Source organism: Lytechinus variegatus, chromosome 5 (genome assembly GCF_018143015.1).
Source record: "Lytechinus variegatus isolate NC3 chromosome 5, Lvar_3.0, whole genome shotgun sequence".
NCBI classification, from domain to species: Eukaryota; Metazoa; Echinodermata; class Echinoidea; order Temnopleuroida; family Toxopneustidae; genus Lytechinus; species Lytechinus variegatus.
The window spans coordinates 47,490,423-47,502,588 of NC_054744.1; the positions used below are offsets into that span (position 1 = coordinate 47,490,423).

The 12,166-nt window shown below is 32.7% G+C and overlaps 1 protein-coding gene across 1 annotated transcript; it reads right to left on the reverse strand.

Moving 5' to 3' along the window:
• Window positions 1-2,286: 2,286 nt before the first annotated feature.
• On the reverse strand, window positions 2,287-11,403 carry LOC121416326 (neo-calmodulin-like). Its single transcript, XM_041609888.1, has 6 exons — window positions 11,176-11,403; window positions 6,063-6,090; window positions 5,047-5,190; window positions 4,186-4,315; window positions 3,790-3,905; window positions 2,287-2,668 (listed from the first exon to the last, which is right to left on the reverse strand). Exons 1-6 carry the CDS (start codon window positions 11,314-11,316, stop codon window positions 2,637-2,639), a joined length of 591 nt encoding a protein of 196 aa, XP_041465822.1. The 5' UTR covers window positions 11,317-11,403; the 3' UTR covers window positions 2,287-2,636.
• Window positions 11,404-12,166: the final 763 nt, after the last annotated feature.

Consider the following 12,166-nt stretch of genomic DNA (forward strand, 5'->3'; position numbering starts at 1 on the left):
AATATTGAGCCCTTATTCCTACCCACTCGGTCATTAATCAACGACTGATCACCCGAAATGAACATACAACGCAAGATGTGTTTAATTTTATTAGGTTTATTCATCATATACATGTAAACAACTTTTCACTCTGGCAATAAATGTAAACACATTATTGGATTATTTAAATAAAATATGTTGAAAAACACATAAAATTCGACATATGGTTAGGGTTAACCCTAACCCTAGATATATAATATAATATGACGAGTTTGGTTGCAAAAGGGGTTAGGTCCACTTTGGACAATTCCAAGTAAAAACTTTTTTTTTATTCTCACTTATTGCAATATTTTTATGAGAAACCTAATTGTCATGATGTACTACCCTTTCATGTAACATAAAATTGAGTTTTAAAAAGTTGTATCTGTCTTAATTCTTTTCTATATATTAAAAAAACATCATTGTTGACATAGCCCCTTTTGCGAGGAAACTGAAATGAATCCAATTTCTTTTACTTAAAAGAGTGATTTTGCTGTGCCACTATTGTTCATGTTTTTATTGAATTTCAAATTTTCCTTCGTATCATCGGAGCGATTAAAAATTCGGAGGTTTTGAGACAGAAAACAATAAAATTTATGTAAAATGGACCTAACCTCTTTTGACAAATGGGCTCTTTTAGAAGAGTTTGGTTGCAAAAGGGGTTAGGTCCACCCCCCCCCAAAAAAAATCATTTTTTAAATTCTCCCATATTGCAATATTCATATGTGAAACTAAATTTTCATGATACCCAACGAAGAGAATATAAAATTTAGATATAAAAAATATACTTGTCTTCATATTTTTAAAGTATTATGAAAAAAAAATATGTTTGGACCTAACCCCTTTTGCAACCAAACTGAAATGAACTTAACCCCTTTTTAAAAAAAAGTATTTTTTTTTGCCACTTTATCTCAATTTTTAATGGCAATTTCAACTTTTCTTTGGTGTCATCTTATAGCTACTAAAAATCTGTACATTGAGACAAAAAAAAGAAAATTAAATTTGATGAAAAATGGACCTAACCCCTTCTGCAAGTAAACTCTTAGTATATGAATATATTTTGGAAACAAAATTCTACTTTAGGTATGTTCTATAATTGACAGTCGAATGTTATGTGTTTTTAAACTTTTTTTGTTTTTTACAAAATCAATGAGCCATCGCAAACAGAAACGATGCGATATTCATTTCCAGTATTTGAAAATCCGAAAAATAGTAACTTATATTAGAAAAAGGCTCATGAAATGTATGTTGGTGGAAAATGATGTGGATCAACGTGCCAAATTGTAGTGAGGACGAACTACATCTAGTCACGTCAACAGAGGGCGATATGACGACTTGATTGGAAATGTAAAAAAAAATGGCCATTATTTCTCGTCTTCTTACGAATAAAAGAATACGAATTCCATCTAACGTCATGTATAGTGAAAACAACATTATTGAATAATAGTACATACATGCATAATTAACATGATCAATATGCCCAAAACGTAAACCTCTTTAAAAAACAATTCTTGCCATCCCTCGACTCACGGAGATGATTATCTAGTTTCGCAGGAATTTGAAGGAGCGATACTCATAAAATTTAAAGGATTCCGGGGCTCTAACGTGAGAGAGCTCCTTTAAAAGATGATTTTACATTTCACACACTAAACGAAAGACAATACATTATGAAAATCCCACACAACAACAATATTCGAAAATATAGAGAAGCAAATTTAATGAAGTGTAGATTTACGTCCACTTCCATTTTTATATACACTTAGTAGACACCTAACAAAATAAATCAATTTTACTTAGAGTGTGGTAAGTCATAGATGCACAAGTTCATATTGCGGTAAATATACTGTTTCATTAGGCATACATGACTTAATAGTATCTACCATTTTTAAGGTTTTAAATAGATTACCCTTTTATGTATAATAATCCACATCTTGAATGACTATACAGTGCGTGTTAATAAAAAAGTTTACACGGGAAAAAGCCCTGGGAATTGAAAAATATACATGTGGATATTTCTTTCACATATATTTTTAATGAAAGTAAAAATTTTTTGACAGAATGTAACACTTTAGTGAGCACTATCCGTTTTGGTAATGTACATTTCAACATTTTGTAACAACTTTGCCTCTCAAATTAATATTTCAACCCTATATAGCCAGATGGTTCTGACGATATCAGACATGAAGCAAAACAATGTAAATATAAGTTTATTTAAGATATCTTCAGAATATTTGTCATTTAAGGGGACTTGTATTTTTTTTAACTTAATACTTGTTTCTTCACACATTTCTCAGGCATGACAGTGAAGAGGAACTCCGTGCCAAATCCGATTTCATGAGAAACACTGCTACATGTAAATCATCACGATGATCTAGCTTTGTGTGGTGTGTGGGGGGGGCATTGGCGCTTTTCGTGATTTAAGTCTGCTTTGATTATTTTTTCGCAAATCATTTTCACGAACTTTAAAAAAAAATGAAATGTTGCTCACTCATACGAAAGATTTGCCGATAGTCAATAGACCTGCAATAATTATGTGCATGTGGAAAAGGTTTAGAATATTACAAATGTATCATAAGAATATTTTAATATACGCACTGTGTAGGCTATAATGCGTTTTCTCAATGCGCCTGAGCCATCATTTGTACAAATTCTGCATGGAAGAGAAGAAAGAAGAATAAAAGATCATGTCAGATAATGCTGTCACAAACTAAAAAAAATCAAAAGAATAATAATGATAATGAAAATAATAATCACGTTTTATTGACATGTTTACTCACTTGTAACATTATGGAAGATCATTCACTATGTTTGTCATTATACATATAAGTGGTAATTCTATATGAAACGCAATTGAGTGTCCTTATTATAATAAAAGTTAATTCAATATCTTATTGTGACATCATATAACAATCATACGATTGGCAACGATTTTGAATAAAAGTGCCTTTACTCCAAAATAAATTAGCTCATTGCAATTAGTCAAAATTCGATTTAAGCATTATTGTGGAGCGGTGTGGCCATGTGGATTAGTCTCCGGACTTTGAAAGAGAGGGTCGTGGTTTCAAATCCCAGCCAAGGCGTAGTTTCATTCAGCAAGGAATTCATCCACAGTTCGACCCAGGTAAGGTAAATACCGGTAGGAATTAATTCTTTGAAATGCGTGTGCGCTGCAAGTATACTGCAGCCAAGCTATAAAGTCGGGGTATTAATATCCAAGTTGTTTGGACGCGCATAGAGACGTTATATCATAACGTAATATGCACTATACAAGAACTGTTTATTATTAGTATATATGATCATTACTGTGCATTTTAACCTTAAACAATAAAAAACAAGTGTTATTCGTTCATATTTTCAGAAAATAAGCAAAATGCGATTTGTCCCAAGATCAGATGATAAACTATAATGCATGCGGTAGGTAGCCTATAATCTAGGCGAGACTGTAGTTTTACAGATACGTCTGAAGACAACGCAGACTACTTATTCTTCTTTGTTTGGTTTGGCTTTCAACCGGTCAATATATTACTTTTCACTGTTCGTAGTCCTCCGCATCAGACGTATTTTGCTGACATTTTGCGTAATAGCATCAAACTCGTATATAGGCAAAGAACAGATCTGGAGGATCCAACATGATTATAGGTTAGGGTGTGCGGTGCAAAGGCCTTAATTGCCGAATTAAGCCTGTATAGATTATTTTCAACACGTTTTATTTTGACAGATTGTACATTCGAAATTTAATCAAATGCATTTTATATAGCAATAAAATAATACCTTCATAATTAATCCTTCCGTCACTCCCAACGTCAGCTTCTCGTATCATCTCATCAACTTCAGCATCTGTTAATTTCTCACCAAGAGTTGTCATCACATGACGTAATTCAGCTGCGCTGATTGGTTAAGAAACAAAAATATATAACCGTCTACCACATTTCCTCGTTATATTTATAACCCTTTCAGCACCAGAGAACAACGTACTCTCTCCGTTCTACATCTTCACATTATACTTCATCTGTCACATAAAACAGACTGGCATAATCATTTTCAATCATTTGCCCCTTATCTTTGAAAATAATCTCCGTGAATCCTCCCCCAAAGTTATTACAAAACAAATGACATGCGGTAATGAAATACACATTCTATGTTACATAAAACAAAATAAAGACATACCTAAGTGTTCCTGTGTCATCTTTATCAAATATTCTGAATGCATCTCTAAATTCTTCAGCATCTACCTGTGATTGGCTGATATGATGGGCCATGATTCGAGAAAATGTACTGAAGTCCAGTTTGCCTTTACCTTTAAACAAGAAGAAGAAAGATAATGACGAGGACGGATTCGTTGTCATAACTGTTATTGCATTCAAAATTCTTAATATTCTGAAGTTAAAATGCAGAAAGAGTTATGATCAAACGCAAGCTAATGTTTAATCATTTTGAAGCCTACGATGAGGACTAGTTCCTGTAGTATATTTTTATTCTGCATTGGCTTTGTATCTTTTAAATGATCTTTTCATTTAATCATTATAATACTAACGAAGAGGAGAATCAATTCAAGAACGAAGAATTTTCCCCAAAATCAACATTGAACAAAAATAGAATTTAAATATCTGGATCCAAAAGTGGAAAGATATAACTCATTTTTGCCGAACGTAGGCCTACCACTAATTTCTCAGTTTAGCCCAAAATTAAAGCTACGACACATAATTTTCTGTAAATTACTCAAAAGAGGAATATATGTGAAATTGATTAATTTCAAGTGGCGCCAAATTTCTCGAATTTTGATATGCAGCCTATTGAGTAATTATAATTTTGATTAATTTCAATAATATTATTAATTTATTTGTATTTACACTATTTTTGTTGCGCCTTTTTGGAAAAAGCAAGATTGAAACCTGCTATATAATTCTATTTCTACATTGGATTTTGATGAGGTATTGTATATTTATACAAATCAACATGGAGTGGACTTAGCCTATATTGATGAGGTACTTGAATAATGATTTTGAAGTATTACAATTTTCCACTAACCATGAGGGTCTTCCATGTTAATTGACTCCTCCACTTCCGCTTCCGTTGGACATGAACCTAATGACCTCATGACCTCTCCAAGTATATCTGTAGAGATGAAGCCATCATTATCCCTGTCATATAGACCAAATGCCTCCTTGAATTCTGAATCAAATAGACAAATTTTAAAATAAGTTGAACAATTAAATACAAATAGAAATGATGTAAATCCGTATTTCATTTGTAAACATAATATGATATTTAAAAAATTGTATGACATCACCTTCACATATCTCAGAAACTAAAATAAATTGCTGCCAAGAAATCTAATTATGAGTAAAGTAGGACTTTGATTTTCTGCCCAAATATCTCAAAATGAATACCCTCTAGCGATTATTTCAATCCGCAATAATGAACCTATTTAGTATTATCTCAAAATTGATTAAAAAATACTGATGAACGCCGGCGAAAATAGGAGAGAGAACTTATCAACCAACGTTATTTTTACAATAATTCAAATTCAACTTTATCTCATTTAACGAGTATACTCAAAATCACTCTCAATTCGAAATGGGTTTCTGGCTATTGTTCTTCCACTTAGGTAAAACCAAAAACAAATGAAACGATATTAGATTGAAAAAAAAGCATGAATGTCAAGAAAAAGTTCATGGATAAAATGGCATTGCATCGAAAGAAAAATGAGAGCCAGAAAAAATGTTACCTATACCCCTGTGTTCAAAAATAAAGAATGGGTTTCAAGAGTGCGCATAAATCGTAACCATACAGTCTTTTAAAATTAGGAATCGAATTATATGGATTTCCCTTTTCATGGTGCTCTTTAAAACTTGATGAAAAAAACTAACCCTCGTCCCATTCTTGCGTTTCTCTCACTTTTTCATTGAGTTATGGAAATTTCTTTAACCACATAATAACACTGACATAATGAGAAGATAGTAATAATGCTGGTCGACTGAAGAGGTCTATTTGGTAAGGGGGAGGAGGGGTGGGGAGGGAAGGGGTGATAAATATTCTCTTACCTTTCATTTGACTCTCTGTTGGCGACGACTGAGATGATGAACATGTGAAACAAAGGAAGAAAGAGAAGGAAAGATGGGAGGTGTGCAGAAAACACAACGAGAATGGGATACAGGAAGATATGCAAAAATGTTTATTAAAAAGCGCTTCACATTTCTCTAAAGGGTTTTGAATAAAAGGTAGGGACATATTAGGAGTGGGATGAACTGCTTTACTGTAACTACCCTCTAGAATGCCATAGAATACATTATCGTCTTGTTTTATTCACTATATTTCTCTCTGTAAAAAGGAGAGAACAATATAATCAAGGACAAAATATCAACAAACACATCATGGTAATTAATGGCCAGTGGTTTATTACATTTAATAGAGAGCTATCATAACTGAAACACAAGTTCTGCGAACCAATACGAAATGGATATTTATGTTTTCTATGATATTTCTTTGTCATTCCATGCGTCTTAATACCTGGTTCACACTGTCACGACATACGACACGATTCAAACGGCATAATTAATCGTGGAGCAATCGTATTGATGTTATCAGATCGTATCAGATCATATCAGATCGATCATACGAAAGGCCAACCGTGGCTTTCATAAACGACAATGGGAACGAGGTATTAGTAATTCATAAAGTGAAATTTTCTAAATTATATGTGTCATTTTGATTTGAGGCATTCAAATTATCATTACTTGCTCTCGTCAAGTATGTATTATTTACTATCACAGTTGTTATTTGGTGTCATCATCATAGTTGCTCATGTTATTACTATTAACGCTATTTTCTAATGATTTTCTTTATAATTTGTATTGTTATTACTATTATCATTGTCGCATTATCAAAATCATATATTTACATATACATTATATTATATCATATACAAAGAGCAAGTTTTGTAATGGATTTTGACAATATATTTAGAAAATAGTATAACATTTCATTTTTTCCCCTTCCCTTTTATTCCATTCTTCTATTTAATGGTCGTGAAACATTTTGAGGCCATATCCTAAAAGCCAAGCCCCCATCTTTACGAAAGTGGTTCCAAAAACCAGAGGTCACGTCTTGGTGCGTCATTGTAGATCATACATGTACCTTGCCTTTTTGTATCATTATAGCTCATACCTTGCCATGCTTGCCTTGTCATTATAGCTCATACACAAAGAGGTGGGCGTGGCACTCTTTCTTTACCAAGTAAACAGGCAGGGTTGGTTTGTCAAGTCATATTTACTGTTGCTTTATTCGTGTCATTCTGTTATGCTGGATATGATGGACATCATTAATCCAAACCAATAAGGGGTTTGTCGTGTTAACGTATCCTATAAAGCACCATTATTATTGTTTTATTACTACAGTATATGTATATCTATGCATATTATACCAGGGAGTTGGGAATAAACTCCCTAGTCATAAGGAAAGCTTTGAATTTGTCCCCTCCTGAACTTTGAGGACCAATCACTTTTTCTGTGGAAAACTTCCCCTGTTTAGAAAGATGATTTGTGGCATAGAATGAATCTTAATATCATTAAAAACAAACACATTTTCATGTTATACATGAAATTCTTGTTTCCAAATAAACCCTCCAATCAAATATAATCGTCTGAATCAGTAGTAAAGTGTTGAAATAAAATGCACAAAGAGCAATAGTAGAATACAACACCTGTTTTAAAAATGATCATAAAACATAAGGTAGAAACAGAAACGTTGAGAAAAGTAATATAATATTATCTATATATGTATAATAACCATGCAACCTCCCCCCCCCCATTATGTGCGTTCAGGGTATGGGGGTTATCGGGTCCCGTCGGCCAATTGCGATAATGCCACCATTCGACTTCTTCGTAAACAATTTAATGTTAAATATATTCATATACATTTATATTAAATATGAATATTTTCTAGACTATTTACCTAGTTCTAGATGATTTGAATGTTATATTCTGTATTTTTTGTAATCTATTTTTGTGGAGGAGGGGTAATATTCTATTATATTATGTGTTTTGTATGTGCTTTAGATTATGTCTAAGTGAGTAATTCAATAAGGACTATTAAAACAATATATATCATTCAGTTTCATTAACGTTGAGCAATGATTTTTCTGCGAAACAATTGATGCATGATTTTGTGATTTCATATAAATGCCTTAATGCTTTCATTTTTTCAAAAGAAAATTACCCGCCTGTATAAATATGTCAAATTATGATATTCTTCAAAACATTTTTTCTGTATTATGAATAATTATTTGAATTTTGTTAACAGTGTTTCTGCTGATATTGTAACATTTTTGGTTATATTTTGCAATGTACTTATCACTAACATGATTTTGAACTGAATGATTTTAATAAATACTATTACAAAATAACGAAAAATTGAGATAAGTGACCCCTAATTTCCCAAAGGGTCCGGCCGAGTTTACCCTACTCTTTGTATATTTGGCTTAACCTTGTCACAAAATATACGGTAAATTGGACCGGAACATTAAGACTGATAATTTTCACAAAGCGTCGGGTAAACTGAATCTGACTTTTCAGGAATTTATAAGGGGCCCCATCTCGAATGGTCGGGTTTCGCGATTGCGCGACTGGCCACGATAAAAGGTATAATCCACCTCCCCCGGCCGTTACTCCCTGATGTCTAGGATGTTTGAAAGCGAGCTCCCCTACTCCAATGACCAGTCTATACTCGTTTTCCGAATGTCCCTTCTCCCGAAACTCATACAAAATTTATTCTACTATGACTTAGTCTATACAAGCAAGGTAGGAACGTGGACATACTATGGCAGAAATGACACCAATGTCCTCAATATGAACTACATGCCAAACAATGGCACACCGTTAGTTAATTGTTCGTGAAATACGTCATAATATATTGAAGGCCATGACATATTTTTGTTTTGTAGAAATCCATATGGGAAAATAATGGCTGTTAAATGGACCATGATATTATAATTGAAGGGTAATGGATGCTTTTTACACTAAATAAATTACACAATATATAAAAGGTAAACACACACGATAACCATAGATATCATAATATACGAGACTTATTTTCATTCTTTTTCAATTGATAATTTACCAAATTCATTTTATTACAAGGCAGAATAATATTTTATATTTATAAATGCATATTTCATTAGTCATCGTTTATATTCGATTTGGTTTATTGATATTTAAAATGCCTATATATTTTTGCATGTTATATTTTATCCGAGTTTCATTTGTCTTTTCTTTGGTTTGATTCATTTGATACATTCTACCCCTATTTGTGATTTATATAAGCTGATAAAAGTGAATGAATAATATGTATCTTTTACATTGGACCCAAATGTTGTATAATTAAATAGGTAAGCCTCTGTGGATTTTTTTAGTAGCGTTCGTACTAATACTAAATAAATCAGTAAAAGAATATTAAGAAGACGATGAGGAAGAATGTAATTTTCTCTTACAATTATTCTTATGATTGAAGTTTGTACTTTTATGTTTTAGAATTCTGATTCGTCTTGGAAGCAAATTGTAATAGAATTTGAAAATCCTTGATAAATCGACCGTGGGGGCTGGGAACGATTTTATTAAAAGAAGGTGCTTGTTAAAGGAGCAAACTTGCTAAAGAAAAAAGATACTTTCACTCCAAAATGAAGTTGATTTGGTAAATTGTAAATATTTCAACATACCAATTAGATTTCCAGTGGTGCTGCCTATCATCAGGATCATGGTGTATAACATCATGGACCTATAGGTCCATGATAACATCAACCCCTTTCCACATGCCCCAGGGCCATTAATGCAAGTTGATCATTAAGTTACTCATATTGTCATTTGTAAATATTTCCATTGTACTTTTTATACATTGCTGTCATTTCGTTTTGTGTATCCATTTCTAGTATCATTTTAGTGTGAGTATTTTATACCTTCTTATACCATAGAGCTATTAATAGCTCCATGCTTATACTCTATATACTGTGCAAAATGATATGTACTCTGACTGATCTAGTTTTATCTTTGTATGTCTGTCTTGATGTATACTACGATGTTTGTTTATATGGACCTTTGCTTATGCAGTTATGTCTGGAATAATTTGAACTGAATTGAATTATTCTCCTGGCCTCACCAATTAGAATATATAGCATTTCTTTAAAAAGATTTTCAATTATACATATTTTGGATGAGTTTTCAAAATATGATTTTTTTGTACTGTAAATGATTTATTTCATGACAAGATTGTTTATTATCAGTTATTGTTGTATCACTGTTCAACACTCACTAGCTGATTATTGTTATATATTGATTGTGAACGTGGTGAACGCAAATGTAAACTGAAGCTTTATTGAATAAAACACCCTACTGTTTGGGAAAATATATTCATAATTGTGATTTTAGAAGATGTTTAGATATATTATCTAATTTTGGGGTTTATCTGAAAGAACAGCTGAATAAACATATTTTAATTAACTGTAATTGAATATTATTGCGTTTATTATTCGATCGCCCATAAATTTGTTACATTACTTACCACCACCTGAAAAATGAATAATAGATATACACGTGATGCATTCTTCTATTCTTGACGGCGATTCCTGGGGGAGGGGTGTTCCCTCGAATTTCGGTATAAAACAGCCAATAGCAGATGATCGTCTTGCTTGCTCTATAAGGACTGAAAATCTTTTGATATACCTGAATCTACATCTAAATCTATACAAGAATCGTTTACTAAAATTGCGATATATAATGTGAATACTAATATTTTAAACATGAATTATGTTGAATGTGTATCGTGCGAATGAGTGGTAAAATTTTGAAAACAGATGTATTTCATTTGCTTTATGATAAAAACAGAAGATAAAAATGTATACACATATATACTATAAATATAAATAACTGACAATGATAAGGAGGGGGGGGGGGTGAACGATCCTAGAATTTATGAGGTAACTCTAAAGGGCATGATATAGTTTTACAACAAAGCCATTTGTTTGATGCAAATAATTTTTGCCTCTCCCCACTTTGGAACACCCTTCCTATTTCTTAAACAAAAAAAGGAGGGGGTCACCCCTTGTTCGGAACTATGATATAAACAAACTGCAAAAACTTACATGCTAATATTAAATTTCCGACTTACCATTTTGTAATAAATATTTGCCTGCGATCTGTCTCCAGTATGACACCTTTCCAAATGAAATCCAAATAGGAAATGCAGAAATCTTATGTATAGAATACAGGCCTCGTACAAACAATAACGACCTATCGAATGATGAATCATTCAAAACAACGTTCACATTGAAAGCTTATTATTGAATTTGTCAATAGAAAAGAGTACATATCAGCAGGCAGTGTTCACAAGCCAATGTCAGGCGTTTCACGCCTCTATGAAACAGAGAGAGAGAGAGAGAGAGGGGGGGGGGGGGGGGGGGGGGATGACTTTGTGGGAGAGGGGTGTTGATTTTGTTCATGAAGAGAGGTATGCGCATGTTTTATGAGCACAACTGATGAGGGCTTGAAAGCGAAATCGTCTAAACCTATTAATGTCTCAGTTACAAGGAAATTAGTGAGCTATTTTTGTCATGAGGAAGCGAGAATAAAAAAAAACACCTAACAATAGAAAGGGGATTCCTTGTTTTATAGATAATTCTCCTTCATAAATAATGATACAATACCTACATATATCGTGTATTATGTATTATGTGAAAAAAAAAATCATGATATGGATATAAGGTGAATAGGAAAGGAATATGCAGAAAGAGAGAGACAGAGAGACAGACAGAGGGGAGTGGGTGAGAGAGGGCCGGGGGGGGGGACCTTAGTGCTGGTGACACACTGGAGGACAATACTCCAAAAGCAAATATTTATTCAAACGAAAGATGGTCGATTTTCCCATTGTTTTTTTTAACTGCATGGTGTTGTGTTCCTCAGTTGTTTTTGAAGTCTAAGAGAGTGATGAATTTTTGATTATTTATTTTTATTTGTGACGTCATAGGCGAGCTGCTCTTACAAATTACATTAACCTTTTTTTTTTATAGGAAATGATTAGTAAAAACATTTTTTTTTCTACAGAAAGGAATATGAAAAAAGAGCCTCGTTCTCTGCCAGTCTGCATCTATCATTTTGTAAAA

What these genes read in the sequence shown, in the direction of transcription:
- LOC121416326 (XM_041609888.1), bottom strand. Translation starts at nt 11,316, where the DNA reads ATGATTCATCATTCGATAGGTCGTTATTGTTTGTACGAGGCCTGTATT. An exon ending in CAAATATTTATTACAAAATG is followed by an intron (nt 6,091 to 11,175) that starts GTAAGTCGGAAA and finishes TCATCATCTCAG; the next exon opens with TCGTCGCCAACAGAGAGTCA. An exon ending in GATGACACAGGAACACTTAG is followed by an intron (nt 3,906 to 4,185) that starts GTATGTCTTTAT and finishes TTAACCAATCAG; the next exon opens with CGCAGCTGAATTACGTCATG.